Source organism: Leptonotus elevatus, chromosome 6, assembly GCF_054856555.1.
Source record: "Leptonotus elevatus isolate MCC_2025b chromosome 6, RoL_Lele_1.0, whole genome shotgun sequence".
Taxonomy (NCBI): Eukaryota; Metazoa; Chordata; class Actinopteri; order Syngnathiformes; family Syngnathidae; genus Leptonotus; species Leptonotus elevatus.
In genome coordinates, this window is record NC_141244.1 from 15,057,848 (window position 1) to 15,077,965 (window position 20,118).

The following is a 20,118-nucleotide window of genomic DNA, read 5'->3' on the forward strand; positions in this document are numbered from 1 at the left end:
TCTTCTTTCTTTTACAGTCAATTGTGTTATTTACATAACAGAAATACCATAATAAATCAATGTTTACTATTATTATTTGGGGTGTTTATTTTGAGTTAATTTAAAGTTTCTTTAACGCCACTCGTTTTTTTAACGCACAATTAATGCGTTACTTGGAAAGCCTGTCCTGGGGGGAATTCCAGTCGCAATGCAGCAGACACGTCCACGTCAACATTTAGCAGTGATTTTTTTTATAATAATGCATATATTTATGGAGACTGGAGTCGAGTTGTATTTAACAATTTTAAAAAATGTGCAGAATTTCACTAGTTACTTCATGTTAAAGATTAAATAGCTCTTAATATGAAAATAATGTCTTACAAATGCAATAATGCCACCTAGTGACAGAAGAATGACCTCAACACAAATCAATATCACCCTCGTTTTTTTTACAGTATATTTTTTTATTCTATCTTTTATTTTAATATCTCTTTTTTCCCCATAAATGAACAAGAAAATCGAATTTTAAAGGCCCAATTAGTTTTTTTAATCTTACAGTTTTTAAATTTATTTACTGTTCACATGAATTTAAAAGCATTTTCTTACATTTATGAAAGACCTGACTTATTGCACTTAATGACAATTCAGAATCTTTTAAATTTATATTTGTTACTATTAACTATTAACTATCTTAATTATTAACTATTTGTAAATTTTTTATCTCATCCATGCTGATGTCAACGTTTGCGTTACACGTAAGTGATTATAGCACATGTTATTTTCATTAATAAATAAATCATTTAACCAGTTACTGCGTCTGCAAAATTAAATTTGGAATGTAATGTTTGGGCAGTTTTTTTTATATCATGTCCTTGATTTGTAAGAAGACTTGATGTTCCATAATTAATCGATAGTGAATCGAATCTAATTGGAAAAAATCAAAATCAAATCGAACTGAACTCTTTTGAATCAAAATTGAATCGATTGAGTGAATTTGAATCGATACCCAGCCCTATGTTTTAGTTTGGGCGGCGGCCTGTAGTTTTGGCTCTGCTCTTCCAAAGCGGAGGCTCAGGTTTGATCCCCAAGTTGGGTGGATGCTGCAAAAGTTTAAAAAAAAAATAAAAACCGCACAAAAGTAGAAAGAAGGCTTATCTCCCTGCACCCTTTTTTTTTTTTAATCATCATTTTCATACTCGAGTAGCTCTAATCAACCAATCAGAGGATGAGAAAATGTGACATCATAAATTTAAAATCTGACAAACAAACAAAAACAACTGTGATTTCTGTGGGCGCATGTTTGTCCAATGACAGCTCTCGTGATTCTGGTGACCCTGGGTAGATTTCAAGTACATGGCAACACATAAAGCTGAAATCTGATTGGACAATTTAAAATAAACAACCCACACTACTGGAAGCTGCACAGCCATGACAAGCTAAGAAATGAAGACAAAAGACTGATGGAATGAAAAATTTAATTTCATGTTGTAAATGTAGGTCAGTGCTTTTGAAAATTATTTGTGATTATTATTTGTGTGATATTTATTATAATCTCACTCAGTTGTGCAGGTGAACCTAATGTTGTTTGGTGAGGTATACGCCTTATGTTGATCTTTTTATCCTAATTGATTTCCTGCACTGATGAACACTCTTGATGCTCTCTGTCTGCTTGGTGTCGAATTAGTCAACTTTGTTGGTAGCGTCAAATTTGACTATTGAGAATCATTATTCTTGTCAAAAGTGTTTTCAAGCCCCTTCAATTGCCACTCTGACTGATTTACAAAAAAAATCATCTACCAGGCAGCGAGATGAGCCATTTGTATTAATATCAAAGTGACATTAATTTGTGATTTTGTGACTTTTATGTTGTTTCTTTTTTCTGTATCAATAACGCATGCCCATCCCGTCTGTCTGTCAGGTATAAGTCTAACGAAGAGTATATTTACGTTCGAGGGCGTGGCAGAGGAAAGTACATATGTGGGGAGTGCGGCATCCGCTGTAAGAAGCCCAGCATGCTGAAGAAGCACATCCGAACACACACTGATGTCCGTCCGTACATTTGCAAACACTGCAACTTTGCCTTCAAAACCAAAGGTTAGGGGACGGTGAAAGAGATATTTCAGTTCTGTTGTCTTTCTCCACTATTCTGTCTGTTAAATGAAATCCATCAACTTTTAAGTCTGCTGCCTTGCATTTTATCTCTGTTGTCGAAAAAAAATGTCCTACTTTTTTCCTTGCCCGGCGGAAATGGCCGCAAGTTTTAATGTGTTTTTCATGTTCCCTTTGCAGGGAACCTTACCAAACACATGAAGTCAAAAGCTCATGGGAAAAAGTGCCAGGCAATGGGAGTGTGTGAACCATCGGCGGACGAGCCGGAGAGCGAGGAAACAGGTATGCTAGGAGGGGGAGATGTGAAGAAGTATAGCCGTTGAGCGCTGACAGCTTACGCAACCACAATGTGCTATTCCCCAACCTTTCGCCCTTGCATAAGGAAAAAAGCTCAAGATAAATAATGAAGAATGAAAAGCCGTGCGCGCTGCTCTTGTTTTTTTGCACAATGGCATCGACGTACTTTCGCAGCAGCCTCATTACCTTCCCGCCGTCACGTCGTCTCTGCTGTCAGTCTGCGCTCATCGCATACGAGGACGCTGTGATTTCATTCATTCCCTCCTGACATAGTTTGTGAATAGAAAGTGTGATGCTTTTTCAACCGTAGTCTATTTATAACATGGCTGTGGTCGGTTGCGGATTGTCAGCAAGATCAAGCGTGTTACTTTGCTGTCCCTACAGCGAGTTCTTTCAAGCAGATTGTGTGTCATTTTGCATGTGTCTTCAAGCGAGCACAGACCTCTGCCAAGGTTAAAACGTTAAATTATGTTTTCTTACACACCTCCTGCCAAGGATGAATTAAAACTAGAGATGTTCAATACTACTTTTTTTTAGACACATACTCAAATCTTCAGTACAGCCGATACCATTAATACTTATGATACATTTCCAAAATAAAGATGTTTTTTTTAAATGACATATGTCTCCCAACTACAGCAAATTTCCTTAAAATTTAATGAAATTAATGGCAATTATATTGTTTCAATTTGCTCCTAAAAGTCATTTTGCATAGAGCACACAATAAAATGATTTTTTTTATCGATAAATAAGATGAAATAATTAATCCAGTGTCCAGAAAAAAAAAGTCCTAATCAAAATATCTGGTTGTACATCTTCTTTTTGAGGAATACAGTGAAGTTCAAATAATCCAATTCAATATAATAGGGCTTCAAGTCACGTAGTAATAATAACTACTATGTTAAGAATTCCTCAAGCTGTTAAGTGTGATGTTTAATTATATCTTGTTTTGAAATCCATGCTTTTAATTTGGAAGGCTGCTCTGTATTTCCGTTTCCTGTTTCACGTTCTCCGTTCATCGTTCATCTCTTTTAGTATACATAAAACCCAAAGGGAAACAAAAAAGCCACATTACAAATATAATGTAGTATGTATAAGCGCTATAATTAGCGTCTACAAGGGCCGTAAACGGCACCGTTCTATTTTTAGCACCGCAGCTCGACAACGTTAACCCAGGCAATTAAGCGCGCAGCAAACAACATTTTTTTTTTGTTGTGAAATTTTCTTACCTCCATCAAGGTTAGTGTTTCATAAAAGGAAAAAATTAATAAAGATATTTTTCCTTAGTCTTGCCAAGATGTAACATTGCACAATTTTTACCATCTACTAGCAAATGACCATGAAATGTTATTAAGGGTCCTCATCTGCTAACCCAGACCAAGTTTGTCTGTAACTGTTTGCGCTCCTTGCATTATCGTCTCATCACAGAACCAACAAACTAGAATTTAAACTTCTTAACTGAATGGGAGGAAAAATAACATTGCTGGACACTATTTTTGTTGTTAGTTCAAAGTTGTTGTTCATTATTCCTTATGTTTAATTCCTCATATGTGTTTTTGACATGCATCTCCTTTCACATAATTCATCTGATTCACATCGTTACAATTTCAACATATTCCAAAAATTCATACCATGAGGGCTAGTCATTTTTTCATTCCAAATATTCATGTTTTTCTGAATTTCAACATTCATCACCCCAAAAAATTATTTTCACCCTTACAGTACCAACAAAAAAAACATTTATTGCCGTTACTACTTTTAACGAAACAGATTCACATCCCCATTGGAAATGATTTTTAACATGACAAAAATTCCACGCCCCACCAGAAAAAAAAACATTCATTCCCATTAAAACATTTGGAAAAAAAACACATTCAATATCATTCTTCATATTTTATATTCAATATTTTTCATTTAGCATTTCAACCTTCACATGCAATTTCTCAAAAAATTGCAAATGTCTAGTTAGTTTTTACTGAATTGAAAATGATGACGTAGTTGTCTGAACTACTAATGGATAGTATTTGCTACACTTCCACTGTGAACAAATGCCAAATAAGTCCCTGTATAAAAAAAAAAATTCTCAGATTCACACAATTATTTTATTAGGTTGCTACTTTTCATAAACACCTGCTGACTTTCTTTTGAACAACTAACAGGTGAAAATAAGTTTACATTGTTGCTAGTAGCACTAGTAAAGTAAACAAAACAAAAAAACACACCATACCAGTACTGCTAGTGGACATTTTATTTCTTACTAGTAGTAACAGAAAGGTCAAAATGCCTTACTTGTGCTATGAATAGATTCTAGGAGGCTATTAACTCATTCACTGCCATTGATGGATATAGACGTCAAAAAATAATTTTAAACATTTCTATTAGTTTAACATTTGTTCCACTTTTGTTAACAAGAGTATGAAAGCCTAGAAAAAAATTAATTGTACATTTAGAACAGATACAAATGTAGTGATTAATTGTGAGCTACCTATGGAAGTCAGGCGATTAATTACAATTAAAATTTTTAATCGCCTGATGCGAAGAAAAAAGAAAATTAAGAGCGTCAGGCGATTAAATTTTTTAATCGTAATTAATCGCATGACTTCACTAGTTAACTCACAATTAATAACAAAATTGTATATCTGTTCTAAATGTACAATTTAAAAAAAATGTAGGTTTTCATACTCTTGTTAACAAAAGTGAAAAAAAATGTTAAACTAATAGAAATAGTTTAAAGGAATTTTTGACGTCTATAGCCGTCAATGGCAGTGAATGAATTCATGCATGACACATGCTTACTAGTAGTCTTACTAGTGCAGCACAGTAGTTTATTAATCAGGTTGAAATGTGTATGAATGGCCTAAAATCGCACTAGTAGTGGAAAGAATGTTTCTAGTAAGACATTCTGCTATGCGCTAAATTGTAGAGCGTACTAGTACACGGCTTTTAAGCTGGATATTGAATGAATGCTCAAATAGCCCGCCATATATCCCCATCATCGTTTCATGCTTGGTGGAGGCGATAAATAGGCGGAAATGATCCAGAGTGATAAAACAAGATGGATGTGAATTGAAGTGATGCAACTAAGAGTGGCTTTCTGTTTATCAGCAGGGAGCGATGAACGTGCGTGTTATTCCGAGGAACAAGAGGAACACCAGTTTTCCAACGCGGAGGAGTCGGAGGATGATGACGACGACGATGATGATGATGATGACGACGACGATGAGGAAGAGTCTCACGATGACCCTCCTTCCTCCTGCTCGTTGGACACCCTCGCGTCAACAGGGGGTCGCTCTCAGCAGTGCACTCCCGAGCCCGAGCCCGCCGGCCTCAGTCCCGGTCCGGGCCTGGAGGCCTCCCAAAGAGGGGCTTGGCACGGTCGGCGAGCCGCTTCGCCGGGCAGCAGGAGAGCTCTGTTCTCCCGACGGAGCTGGAAGGCATCACCGAGAGCCTTCTCCCACAGCAGTGAGAGCTGTTCCCCCAGTCAGAGCCTCTCCCCCCGCCCGGAGCTGTCCTCACCCATGCGCAGTCTGTCCCCGAGGACAGAGCTACCCTCACCCAGCCGGCGAATGTCACCATCCCCTGAAAGGGGACCGTCTCCCGTCAGGCCCGTCTCGCCGATTCGTCCCAGCTTGCCAGGCTGCTACAGGCTGCTACAAGCTACGACCCCGCCCTTGCCGGTTGGAGTGCAGCAGAGGACCCTTGGATGCCTTCCTTGGGAACATCACGGCACAAAGGGTCGTCAGATAAAAGTAGTAAATCCTTTCAATATACTGTACTGCCATTTGTATGCACTATGTGCAATTTGTCCTGGACAGACACTACAAAGTATTGTGTCTGCTATGCCTTTATACACACACTCTAAAAACAGTTGGGTCAAAAAAATAACCCAATATGGGTCAAAAATGGATTGATCCACTACTTGGGTCAATTTGACCCAACCTTCTGGGTTATTTTGCACAAAACAACCCTCAAAAAATGGGCGGCTACATAGAATAACCCCAAAAAGGGTCAGTCTGTTAAAAAAAAGGGAGGGGGGGAGAAAGAGAGAGGCAATAATTTGAGAAAGTTGGGTCAAATAGTGGATCAGTCACAATCAAAACAACTAAAATTGGGTTGGTCTGTGGATTATACATTTTCATCTAACTGTAATAAATAACCCACAAAACCCATTTTTGGGGGGTTGTTTTATGGGTTATTGATTTTGACCCACCTTTTTGGGTTAAGTGACCCAAAATGTTGTGTCGGTTCTTTTTTGACCCAAATGTTTTTACGGTCAAAAAGGGCCCAACCCAACTTTCTGGGTTGCTTTGTAAGGTTAAATAAATTTGTTTAATTGGGCCAAATAAATAAACCATAAACAACCCAACAGATTGTTTTTTTTGGTGAGTTATTACTTTAGTATGACCCTTTTTTTTTACGAAAAAAGTTGGGTCGGGCCATTTTTTACCCAATTCAATTGGGTTATTCAGTTAATACAAAAGGTTATGTGAAATGAATAACCCACAAAACAACCCCCCAAAATGGTACTTCTTTTGTACACTATTCATTTAATGTTACCCAACTTTTGTGAACTGAAAAAGTTGGTTCAGTCCATTTTTGACCCAATCTGTTTGTTTTTTTTTATCTGTTTTTTAGAGTGCATTGAACCCCCATTTATCACTAGTGATACATTCCCGGCCCACCTACACGAGGTGAAAATCTGCGATCTGAAGAGATGTTATCATTCTTTTTTTCATATTTTTACATATTTTGCCACATTAAACACATCGAAACGTATTAAAACACACATTGTAAAGTATTCTGTAGCAGAAGGGTCTGCAATACATTTTCCAATGGGGCTTGTGTGCTTTCCCCTACAGGACAAAGGTGGCGCTGCAGCGGATGGGCACTCATTGGCAGACACCTTCTTGTTCCCGCCTGCTTTTCGTCTTTCCACATGCGAGGGTTATCCCGGCCACCGAGCGGCGGACAACATCTTCAGCCATCTTCCCATGCACTCCCAACAAGCCAAGGTCCCCTATCTGATGATTCCCATCGGAGGGATTCAAATGGTACAAGCCAGGCCAAGGTCCAATCCTTCCACCCCCTTGTCCCCGATGTCTCCTTCCACGGAGGGGCCGTCGCCGGCCAGGTTTGACTCTTTCTGGGGCGGGACCCCAGGACCTCAAGGGAGTAGGACTCCTGGGAGTGACTGGTCAGCGGACTGCAAGGTAGCAGGAGGCAGCCAGTCAGTACAGTGCAGCGTCGGTGCACAAGTCATGTGTTCCAAACTGGAGTTGGAGACCACGGACTCAAAGCAATATGGCAGCTCACAAAGCTCCGCCCACACGCGCAGGCGTGCTACTGAGTCGAGCGAACGCGGCGTCCAAGACGCACCCTTCAGTCTCGCCGCCCCTGTATCCTCGCGCCTGATTGGACAGCGGCCGGAGGGTGAGGGCAGAGCGACAGCGGGCGCAACTAGAGAAGACCAGAGCACCTAATTTGATGCATCTCCAACTTGCTTTTTCACTCGCTACATTTGTCTTGTTTTTCAATTGCTTTCTTTTTTTTTTTTATACAGTTTTCAATACTATTGTTAACTTAAATGTTTGTTCTTTGGCAATATTCAGGTTTGTCATAAAAAATGCACTTTTTTTTCTTTGTGAAAATAATGTTTCTGTAAATGTATATACCAGAATGATATATGATTATACACTTCCCGTATCGCTGTTGATACTGGTAATGCTACTGTCTGTTTGAATATGTGTCAAGAGTAATACGAACATGTGTAAATGACCAAAATCTTAAATCAAAAATGTTTTTGTTTTTTTCCAGTATTACTCCAATTATAGTTACTTGTGCCTTTTCTGTCCAGGTTTGTGTTTTGAGGTGTATAGTACAGATAGAAAATGAGAAGGCTGTGAAATTTTATATTGGACTTTTGTGTCATCGAGGAAGATTTATATTCGGTGTTCTGTTTTGTTCTTTAATACTGTTGCTTTAATTCCAGGGTAACCAAGAGTCACATCGATGATACATTGAAGGAGCAGCCGAAAACCCGTCAAAGGAAATGCACTGAAGTTCTATTTTTTATTGTAAGAGACTTTGGATGAGAAATCTCTTTACAGGGAAGAGCGCTCCTTATTTATTGCTATTTGATGACAATGATCAGTTGTTTCAGAGTTCAGAGTTGTTGTTTTATTTTTTACTCTTTGTTAAACGGGGTGGGGGGGCAATGTTTCTTTTTCTTACTTTTTTTTTTCATGATGTTCATACAATTTGAATTGGGGACAAAGATGAGGGATGGAGTTTGACAGGTACCGGCGGATCAAGTGCCCTGCAAATTTCACACACAACAAAATTTGCAGTCATTGGACAAAAATTAAAAACAAATATTGCACCAAAAACCCTGTAGATTTTGCCTTTTTGTAACCTTAGCACATTGAGGGTGGAAAGCCAACGCCACCTTTGAAAATAGCCAGATTTTAGTTTATTTTTATTTCCCCTCATGAAATGATAAAAAAAAATGAAAAAAATACTTTCAAAATTGAGTTGTACAGTTTATAGGTCAAAATGGTGGGGGGAAATGTCTGTATCACAAAAACCTGGCATTTGGACAGGGGTGTGTAGACTTTTAGGCTGTAAGTGTGGTGTGAGTGGTTGGTTGTGTTGTGACACTATTATGTATTGTAGGGCTTGCAACGAACGCCACTAGTCGAGAGGGCGCCCTGCCTTTGTGTCAGAGTCAGCTGGATCAGGCTGCAGCTCACCCGTCACTCTTAACAGGATAAGCGGTAGAAAATGGATGGTCAGACACAAATTCAAATAGTAGAGGGGTGCACACTTGTGCAACCACATTCTTTTAGTTTTTATTTAAATTTGCCATATGTTTAACAATACTGAATATTATCTGAATTGTGTGTTTTTTTTGTTTGTTTTTTTACCAATCCTCTGTTCTGGTCAGTTTTTTTTTTTTAAGTAAATGTTTTTTCAAGTTGGGTGCTAGGATTCACTTTAGCTCACTCTGAACATGAGAGTGAAGAATCGAACATTCATATAATTAAATTCCTGTTTCATATTTGTTAATATACCTAATTTCCTTCCACACTTTATGTGACAAAACAAGTTTGACCAGCAGAGGTCGTTGTTCAATCATGAAGCTTTCAGAGCTAAATATTATATATTTACAATTCTCACAGAAAGTGGTTATCACTCAAGTTAAGAACATGTTTTCAGTTCCAAAATTTTGCAACTTTATTATATCATATATATATATATATATATATATATATATATATATATATATATATATATATACTGTCACTACATATTATGGAAGCCCATTTCTGCCAGTGGATTTTTATTTATTTATTTGTTATCGGCTGTGGGAGGGGGATTTTTTAAATTATTGCTTATTTTATTATTTTTTGCTCATAAAATGGCTCCCTTTTTTAATCCCTTTTGATAACCAACTTCACTTTCTACTTGTACAAACGTTATTATTTTATAATTATTTTTAGAATTGTAATTGTGCTCTGATGTTGTGTCTCTCTCAACATATATGCTAGGCTGTTGCTCAAATATTTGTAGCCATCTGGAGGAAGAGAAACAAGTGACCTAAAGGATTTATAAAATAGCACAAATAGCATTATCAAGCTAAAAGCCAATGGGTTGGCACAAGCTTACTCCTCTTTTCTATTATTTATATTGTTTTTTTTAATGTTTTCAGCCAAAATGGAGTGTGTCAAACAAACCAACTGTTACTCACATTATCAGAAGAAAAAAAACACATTCATGTTTTTTTCTTTTATTTGATAGCTACGTTTGTTTTTAACCGATTAGCATAGAAGCTAACACAGCTAGCAGTTACTCTTGAGCAAAAACAAACATTTGCAACCCAATGTGTGATACAGATGTCATATAAAACATCTCTGTAAAACTGTTCCTGGTTTCAGGGTTACATAAATCTCATCACCGGCGAGTACATGGCCCAATAATGTGACTCTTGCTGTGACATGACATTCCATGACGGCGGCATTTTAGAAAACACGCTTTAGCAAGAACGTAACACCGAGCACCTAGGTCTATTTTGGTATCCATACTGTTGCATGCTATGCGGCGGGTGGCCTTAATGTGATGGGATGCCCGCGGAGAGCCGCACATCTGCGCTCCTGAGGGAACTCAACTTGTAACCTCTGCAGCAAGAATGTGTTGTCAAACCTGCGCAGTCATGATGCTGTGTGGCCATGTCACACATTCCACACATCCTTATGGGAAGAACAATGTGTTCTCCATTTACGACAAGAATTCTATTTACAGTAAAAATGCGCGGTGGACTTTTTTTTTTTTGCTTTAATGACAGCGTTCAGTCTTTTGGGGTCGGAGTCGATTCAGCATGGCAAATCTTAGCATCTCTGGAGCTTCCTTCCACACTGCAATAGCACACGATAGCTTCATTGAAGACTTTAAAATGACAAAAAAAAAAGTGAAAAATAGTAGTTGCTTTAATGAGTACAAGCATTACACAGTAAAAATTTTAGTTTTTTTTTTAACATCATATTTTGACCCATTGGATGTGTTATGGTCAAGTCATTGCTTTGATATAAGTGGTAGAATTTTTTTTTTTTTATGTACTTCTTGTTTACTTTAAATTGACGCTTTCTTTATTAAATATTTAGCTATTATTAAAATTTCTAGTGTTAATGAAAGTAACTCTTTTTGAGTGTTAAAAAGTAGAATTATTGGATAGTACTATTGGTACTGGTACTATTTTTAACACTACACAATAGTGTAATGTAAAATCATCACTGACCAGTTTTGACTAGTGTTACATTTCAACTACCATCAAAGTTGTTTTAACTCCATTACGATATTTAGTGATGACTAATATAGACACTTTTGAAGTGTTAAATTGAACTCTGCAGGTGTTGAATTAACACTACCAAATATACAAATAGTACATATAAGAATATAGAATAGTATAGAAAATAGATGGAGGTTACAGGTCAGATTATTTCAGAGAGAGAAAACTAGTTGACATGTTTACGGCATTATGATCAACACATTTCCTACAGTAGTGAGGGAACATCAACTCCATTCATAAATGACTACATTTCAAGGTAAAGTTCATAGTAAGACTAGTCTCGACCATGAAAAGGTGAATCACAGTGTTACAGACAGTTCAGCATCAATCATTTTACACATGGCGTCAGACTGCTGACATTCATACAAACGGCTTGCTGTTGAGATCGTGTTGTGGCGTCCTAGACATCACTCATGAGCTTTACACAGGCACCTTTACTTTATTTATCACACTGTATGTATGATACAAATGCATAAACATGATCTAAACACGGACTTCAGATCCAATTAATAACTTGTTTACAGTAATGCTTGGTTTTGCTCGACACTAACAAAGATGTTTCTCTCTCTCTATCTCTCTCTCTCTCTCTCGTCTTATTTGGTCACGTGAGACAAAAATAGTTATATATTAGGAAACCACAATATGAACGTACAACATATCAACATGACAAATTTGGAATGACTCCGTTCAGTGTTTTGAACGCACATGGGGTGGGTGGAGGGGGAGGGGGTGTCGCCCATTGTGGCTCCATGGCAACTGTGGGCGGAACTGTTGTCATGACGTCATTAAAGCGGGCGCGAAGCCGTATAAGAGTGCGTCACACAAACGCAACACAGCAATGACCGCACAGCTGAGTGCAACTCCGACCAATATGTCCTTTCACGTCAGCATTTTACTTCTCATCACACTTTGGGTGTCTCTGCAGCATGGTGAGTGCACTTTTATCAGCTTTGTGTGATTTTTTAATAAATATTCTGCAATTTATTTATTTATCCATTGATGGAAGGAGAAAAACATGATCCAAAGCATAGCACAGCATACGGCAAGTCTAAAAAGTGCTTTAAAAAACAAACAAACACAGTTCCGATAAATATTCATCTTTTTGTCACTAACAGGCTCTGGGCGCGCACTGATGAAGGCCCAAGATGCACATGACCATGACGGTGTCGGAGCGGCGAGGTTAAGGAGCAAACGTTGCGCATGTAGCAACATGCACGACTCTGAGTGCTACTACTTCTGCCACCTGGACATAATATGGGTCAATACGCCCAGGTGAGTTACGTAGGAAGCGATGGGCTGACCCTAGTGATCATTTCAAAGTAAATCGACATGATCAATGTATGATTAAATAGGTTGGGTGTGCAAAGTAATAAAGAGCAAAGTCTTTGCTTATGGCTTATTATCATTGTGACTCTGTTTGTGCAGTAAGACAACACTTTATGGTCTCGGTGGCGCTAAGGTGCGACAACGAAGGTCTGCAGGCAGGTGCGCTTGCGATGATCTCGACGACCTCTTCTGCACTAGTTTTTGCTATCGGAGGTGGGTGCATCACACTTTAACTCATTCACTGCCATTGACGGTTATAGACATCAAAAAATCATTTGAACTATTTCTTTTTTTTTCTTCTTGCGAGAGCTTAGTATTGTTCTATTTTTTTCTATTTTCCTTTTTTTTGAATGTGCATATGTGCGTGCGTGTGTGCTCATTAATTCACTTAAAACCTATTAAAAATCCCATACCGTTCACCTAAACCGAATACTTCTGAAACTGAACTATTTCTATTAGTTTAACATTTTTCCCCACTTTTGCTAACTAGAGTATGAAAACCTAGAATTTTTTTTTTGTAAATTTAGAAGAGACAAATCGTTAATTAACTAGTGAAGTCATGTGATTAATTACAATTTTTAAAAAATAATCACCTGACGGGCCTAATTAAAAAAATATATATTAAAAATAAGGGCCATTTAATCGTAATTAATCGCGTGATAATTTTGCATCCGTTATAAATGTACAATAAAAAAATTCTAGGCTTTCATAAAAAATGAAATGAAATGGAAAATGTTTTAAACTAATAGAAATACTGTTGGAAGCAGTTTTAGTGGGCTTTCAGGGGTTAATTTTAAACATTTAATGAGCCTGTAAAGATAAGGTGTTCAAAGTTAAGTTAGTACACAAAGAAATAATAAATCTGGATTACAGTATAACCAGGTTGCTGAATGGAACAATGGAAATGGAATTACTTTGTATCACAATTAAATGTTTCCATCATAAATATTGTATTATCTGTACAGGCAATGCACTAAATAACCTTGCAACCTATTTAAAAATTAGGTAACCTCTGTATAATTACTCACAAAACTAAAATTACTACTTCAGTGCTCACCCTTCAAGGACATGTGACTTCCATATACGTACATTCAAAGTGTAAAAAATCTCAACAAATCCTATACTTGCCTTAAATAGGCGAAAGTCAACCATAAACAGTTCTTGACAATAATATGTTATATGTGAACTCACTAGTCTAAACATAACATTCTGATTAACTCATTTGCTCCCAAAAAAACATATAAATGTGTTCTATTTGAAACATTTTAAGTGTCCCAAAGATGTATTTATATACGTTTTGTTTTGGTTTGTTTTGATGCTAGAGCATACAGAAGGCTTTGATGCAGCCTCACAATGCACAGAACGGTTGAAAAAAATGGTAGTTATTACAAAAACGGCCAGCAGGTGGCAGGAGAGCAAAATAGATCAACCAGGGCCATGTTGAAACAAAGCTGTTTTCCCCACAATTTGAAATAGATTTGTGAATAATGATGAAACTCAGCTATATTTTAATGCGAATTGCTGCAAAACAGATAGAAATTTACTTTGACTTCCATCCCCTTTAACTCATTCACTGCCATTGACAGCTATAGACGTCAAAAATTCATTTGAACTATTTCTATTAGCTTAACTTTTTTTTTCCACTTTTGCTATCAAGAGTATGAAAACCAAGAATTTTTTATAGTAAATTTAGAACAGAATTTAATTAAAATTGTAATCGCCTGATGCCCCTAATTAAAAAAAGATTAAAAAATTTTAGCGTAATTAATCGCATGACTTCTATAGTTGACTCACGATTAATCACTAATTTTCTATCTGTTATAAATGAACAATATTTTTTTTCAAAATTTCATTTAAAAAATGTAATGAAATTGAAAACAAATGTTAAACCAATAGAAATAGTTCTCATGAATTTTTGACGTCTATAGTCGTCAATGGCAGTGAATGGGTTAATTTTGCAATGTTGAATGTGTTCCTGGGAAGGGAGACTCTTCACATTAAAAGACAAACCACAGCTGATTTTGCAACACACACTCCTCTCTCCTTCCTTTGTTATTGACGGCACCTTCTTTTTCCCACAGAAGTGTGACTAGTAAGTCCCAAGAAGAAAGTACACAATGCATCAGACTGAGAGAGAAAGAAGTCTCTGAGGCCAAACATCCGCCAGGAAGCACCTGAAGGAACGATGCGGGGAACGAGCTTCCTACGAGAAGAGATGGAAACACCCCGAGGATGTCCGTCCCGGGGAATGGCGTGGAAGGTGCAAAATGACAGACGTCTGCAAGAAGATAAGAACTGTCAGGTCAGAGCACTTTGCTTCCAGATGTCAACTGTCTGAGACGACAAGCACACATACAGTGGAGAAAAAATGGAAACGTGGGAAAATGCGTAACACAATTTTACTCATATTGTAAAATGAGTTCAGGGGACTAACAACAATAAACTGACACCTTGATAAAGCACATATTTTTGTTGCTTTTTTCTTTCTTCAATTTTTTGTCAATGAGAAATTTGGGAAGAGGGTAGACAAACCCCCATGGGTCTGCATACAGGGACTGGCAAAAACATCTGTGACTTCAAAAGGAGGCCCGGGATGGATGAATGATCCAGGAATTCGCCACTAAATCAATAATAAATTGACTTGCTATTCAGATCGGGTGCAGCTGCTGTTATCACAGGGATCCGAGCAAGGAATGCAGTAACTTTGCTCAAGGGGATGAACAGGAGGTACATAATGGCCTGTCGCCTTGTGTTTCCCTGTGATTGCTTGTACTGCGCATACCGTGCGTGTACATGTGAACACGCTGGGCCACAGCCGCGGGAAAACAATCATGACGGATTATTAATCTGCCACCTAATAAGGAGGACGAGAGCTAACCTGCTTTTGCTGTTTGACCAAATCATTTGAATGAACAAAAGCACTCTCACAAGTGTTCGCTACTGACTCATACAGTTGTCTATCCTGCTTCTTTACACGCCTTGGACTGGCCTGCCTTTAACTTTTAATTTGGACAGCCAGTATGATGTACATGATGCAATGAACAGTAAGGGAAAGATTATACAACTATTATGTTTGCAGTTCTGAATACTTGTAATACGGTTCTACGGTCAGAAAAGTATAAACCCTGGCACAGTTTGGCTTTAGCCCTAGTGCCTAGCTAGCTAGCTCCCTAGCAGGTAAACGGGCACCATGGGAGCTAGCTTGTAAATGTGTAAAGTCGAAACCTATTTTTTTTCTGTTTTTGAAAGAGATGGATGTATATTTACAGTCCAGTTCCAAAAATAAGAAGGCTATCAAGACTTTAAATTTGTGTTCTCATTTTGGTCTTTTTAATATTATATCTTAGTTTAAGACCCCTGGCATATTTTTTATTTTACTTTATTATTATTATTATTATTATTATTATTATTTTCCCTTTATTGTTATTGTGAGATTGTTGTGTACTGTGATGATGTTTGTTTGCTTAATGTTTGCCATGTTTGGCTTCTGATTTCAATTTGTTAAATAAAGTATTTAAAAAAAAACAATTAAAAAAAACATGGGAGCTAGCTAAGGAGCTAGCTAACTAGCACATGAGGCGAAAGCAAAACTTTCTGGACCTGGATTTGGCACCTGTTTACGGTTTGGTATGACAGTTTAGCAGAGGTAATAAAAAGGGAATTGTAAATTGTATAACACGCACCCCACCCCCACCCACATAATAAATAAATAAAAATGAAATATAATATAATATAATATAATATAATAAATTATGTAGACCATCAGACACTATGTGCTAAAAAAAAGAAAAAAGGAGGGTGATAATTTTAACAACAGGGCTTTAAAACAACAACAATGACAACCTTATTAAGGAACTCTGTCCATGGTGCTGGCACAGGAAAGCCACATAATGGAAGGTAAAAAAATTTTTTTTTTAATAATAAGTTGCTTGGTGAAGCTAGTAATTACTGTAAATCGATCTCTCTGACATTTTTTTTTTTTTTTTACATAAACTCTTACTGTGTGAAATGCTCATGTAAACTGTGGCTGTTGTGTAATTTTGAATGAAACAAACATTTCTTGTAATTTGGTCTTAATCCAATCATATATGTATCAATGAATACTTCTACAACGATTTGGTCACAAAGAAGTCAACCTTACAATGTTGTACGCATAAGACTTCAGCGAAGAAGTAGTTAGTCCTTAGTACATAGCTGTAACCATTGTGTGTTGTGTTGACGCTTTACCCCTTCTAAAAACCAAATCAATTTACAAATAAATAACAAATTCCATTACCAGAATAAGGATAAGCGATTATAGAAAATGGATGGATAATCAGAATGAGCCTAGATTTAAACCTGCACTATGTGGCTTCTGGTTGTTACATAAGTGCATGGACCATTATTTTCTCACATGCCTAATTAAAATTCTATTTTATTTTATTTAACTAGAATTTACTGTATTTATTATAATCGCTTAAAGGGAAATCCAAACTCCCTTTATTTGTGCCTTGTGGATGTTAATCACATTAAACTCTAGACTTGCATTCAGTGACAACAGCCAAGCTGTTGAAGATATGTATTCTTTAAATGATTTGTGTAATATAGTATCTGTATCAGTCATGTATTCTCTTCCTTGAGAACTGGTATAACACATATCACGTATGTATCTGACTGACATATATATGCACTGATCAGGTCGGGGTTTGTCTGTATGCACATGTTACTGGAAAAAGGGAAGTATGTTACTGCATGCATACTTCCTTCCTGAGATGACACTGACTGGCAAATATGGGCCTCATTGGGCGCTGAAAGGAGTTGAAAGTGATGGATTTTCCTTTTTTTTTTTATAATGCTTAGAAATGAAACGTCTTCCTGTATAGTTGAAAGTGATGGATTTTCCTTTTTTTATAATGCTTAGAAATGAAACGTCTTCCTGTATCAGCTTTGTGTTTACTTTAAACATCGCCAGATTTTTACATCGAAGCAGCCAATTTGTGATTTAACTGAGATAAGACCGTTATTAATTCAGCATTCATACTTTTGTGACGTTTTTGTTAGGTGATGTGCAGTGAGATTTTTCCAAAGAGAAATTGGTGTCTTGGCTTAGTATAAAAGGCAGTGAAACGGCAAATAAAGAGATGCTGTGACGACATTTGTCCACTAGATGGCAACCTCAAGCAAGAGGAGCCGTGACGTTTACATAAATAGCTGGTTTAACCTCGATTAAATAGCTTCGTTTTGCTCTACTACACTCGGCATTTCATCCATTGAAAAACATACAAATGACAAAACACTTATGTGTACATTTAATAGATGAATATGCGCTTGTAATAAATAAAACAGCAACATGCTTGTCACGAGAAAACAATATTGCCTTTATTGCTGTTTGTAGGTCTGAATAGGTAAATAGCGTCGATGAATTTTGAGTGCAATTGGGGCAGCATTCCTTTAATTGTGCAAGGTGCCGTCGATGAAAACACCTCGACGGTCGGTAGGCGATCCAAGCTAGGAAGTTGGCTAACAGCCTCCACTCTCTTCCCAGCCCGGATCACTGGCTGCCCGCAATGCATTGTGGGTAACGTAGTGTTTAGACCACAGAGACGAGGTGTTTCACAGCGCCCACGGAGGAGCCGTCTCCGTCGAGGACTACCGGTACCACCATGCCCAGCTCGGGATGGCTTCCGGTAAGTGCAAAGTGTTTGGACTTTGGGGTTTCGGGAGTATTTGAAGTGGGTGAAAGTGTCCGTTGGTGAAATGTCCTGCATGATATTTTTACTTTGGCTGTAATTTTGGGAAAAGCAAAGGAGGCGGAGAAAGAAGGTGAGTCACTAGCGAGGAATGCGAGTGCTTTGTGTACACGGTTGCTTTAGAGGCAGGATAATAACCCAAGTTGGCCGATCGGCTATGAGACAACCCCGTGTCACGATTAAACATTCACAAGGCGATATCGTATATGTGTGGACCTGTCGCTTGTTTTTCTCCTGGGAGCCGCTGTAAAACTAACGTAGTTATTTGTATTGGTTAACCGCCTTAACTGGATGCATTTTGCACCTACTGCCTGCACAGGGCGTCCACACACAACAAAGGGTGCACGGTGATCTGTGGTATGTAGACGCTGTTTGAGGCTCTTTTTTTGTTTGATCTTCAGTTACAACGAGATTCGTGTGACTTTAGAAGTTAATTCGAATGATCGATATTGCATATTGGAGGACATGCTTCTCACCGCAAGGCCTCGGGTCACGGCTACCTGTTTTCTAACCGCCAGTATGCTACAACGTCAGGCGTGATCGTTTAATAATTTAGACGACACCGAATTGACTGCATTTTGCAGGAGTTGAGCGTCAAATTGCAGATTATAAAGACGCGATAGTAAATTCTTACGGCATAGCGTGTGTTTACACAATCCCCGTGTGTGCGCGGGGAAAAGTTAATCCTGTTGACAATTCAGTTGAAATGCATCTGCTGAGACAGACATGTTGAGTCAAGCCATTGCTGTTCTCAACGTGTTCTTTGAATAATTAGCCGCGTGGGGTTTACTCTGAAAAATAACTACCGGATGTTGTCGTTTTGCACGTCCGCCGACTTGACTAGTCATTGCCATTCACTTTAGCAGCATCTCGAGCCCACTTGGCGCGAGGACCTCTCGGGCTGAGAGACGCAGGTCGATACCGGAAGCTTTTCTCCTTCGCACACCTCCGCTTGACAGCCGGCGTTTCAGCGCTGTTTCAGTCCGAGGCTGAGCTCGCTTTAAATCTCGTCACCCAACCAGGTATTTGTGTACCTTGTCGCGGAAATAAATCGCTTAACTAGACAACCAGCCACGTCGTTGTGTTTGTAAAGTAGCACGCCATTAAGAGCTAATCAGGTGTCAGGGCCTGTTTGTCAAAGTGTCCACTCTGTCATACATCGATTTATTCGAGTTTATCCCTTCGAGTGTTTCGTTTTTAAGGGCATGGGCCATGGCTAGATTGTTGAATGCCATTTGGTTGAATTAGTGTGAACACGTTATAAGTTGATAGTGGATGTGTTGTTGACTTGTACTCTCTGGTGGCTACGCCTGTTCTCGAACCTTTATATCACCCACTGTTATAGCAATATGTCCTCTGGTTTAATGTTCCTCTCGCCTAATAGCTGCTGAAGTCAATTTCCCCATCAGAGAAAATGCTTATTGGAACTGAAGCTCTTTCCACCCACTTGCAATTGGACGTTCCCCTGTAATGGGCCATTAAGAGGCAGCTATGATGGGTCAGCTGTCAACTGGGCTTAATTGATTCGCACAGATAAGATACAACCGAGATCTCTAATTTAAAAAAAGCTATAGGGCTCTTCTCGATTGTTCTCGACTCAAGACAGCTGGTCAAATGTAGCTGCCCATGCCTTATGTAAAGCTACAGTACTGGAACCTCAGTTTTTGTGGTTAGTCGGTTCTAAAAAGTCAGAGAGTATAACTAAACTGTATGAAAACAGAAGCAATATTTCCCTTAGAAAATGTCAATCCAAATAATCAAGTCCAAGCACCCAAAAATATTCACAGGGCAGGAATACATTTAGTTTATAGTTTACCAATCACAAATCAAGGTGAA

General features: G+C 38.1%; 3 protein-coding genes across 9 annotated transcripts in view; all 3 read left to right on the top strand.

Annotated features, from left to right (window-relative positions):
- Positions 1–8,771, top strand: part of hivep3b (HIVEP zinc finger 3b) — a 56,744-nt gene extending 47,973 nt beyond the window's left edge. For 2 of the 4 annotated variants that reach the window (XM_086078203.1, XM_086078202.1), the window contains 4 exons: positions 1,898–2,073; positions 2,269–2,370; positions 5,491–6,134; positions 7,245–8,771. In XM_086078203.1, coding sequence (XP_085934329.1) covers positions 1,898–2,073; positions 2,269–2,370; positions 5,491–6,134; positions 7,245–7,865 — 1,543 coding nt within the window. In that variant the 3' untranslated portion in view covers positions 7,866–8,771. Of the gene's footprint in view, positions 1–1,897; positions 2,074–2,268; positions 2,371–5,490; positions 6,135–7,020; positions 7,077–7,244 lie in introns of all 4 variants that reach the window. The other 2 variants (XM_086078205.1, XM_086078204.1) reach the window with 2 other exon arrangements.
- A 3,285-nt stretch (positions 8,772–12,056) lies between these two features.
- LOC147172207 (endothelin-2) lies at positions 12,057–15,361 on the top strand. Its single transcript, XM_086079004.1, is given in 5 exon segments — positions 12,057–12,156; positions 12,343–12,499; positions 12,653–12,766; positions 14,635–14,653; positions 14,655–15,361. Coding segments are annotated over 5 exon segments (411 nt in total). The 5' UTR covers positions 12,057–12,065; the 3' UTR covers positions 14,685–15,361.
- A 2,744-nt stretch (positions 15,362–18,105) lies between these two features.
- phactr4b (phosphatase and actin regulator 4b) overlaps positions 18,106–20,118 on the top strand; it is a 44,663-nt gene continuing 42,650 nt past the window's right edge. The window contains exon 1 of one of the 4 annotated variants that reach the window (XM_086078575.1): positions 18,106–18,219. The gene's annotated coding sequence lies outside the window, so the exon portion shown is untranslated. Of the gene's footprint in view, positions 18,356–18,438; positions 18,640–19,127; positions 19,305–20,118 lie in introns of those variants that run through there. The other 3 variants (XM_086078573.1, XM_086078576.1, XM_086078574.1) reach the window with 3 other exon arrangements.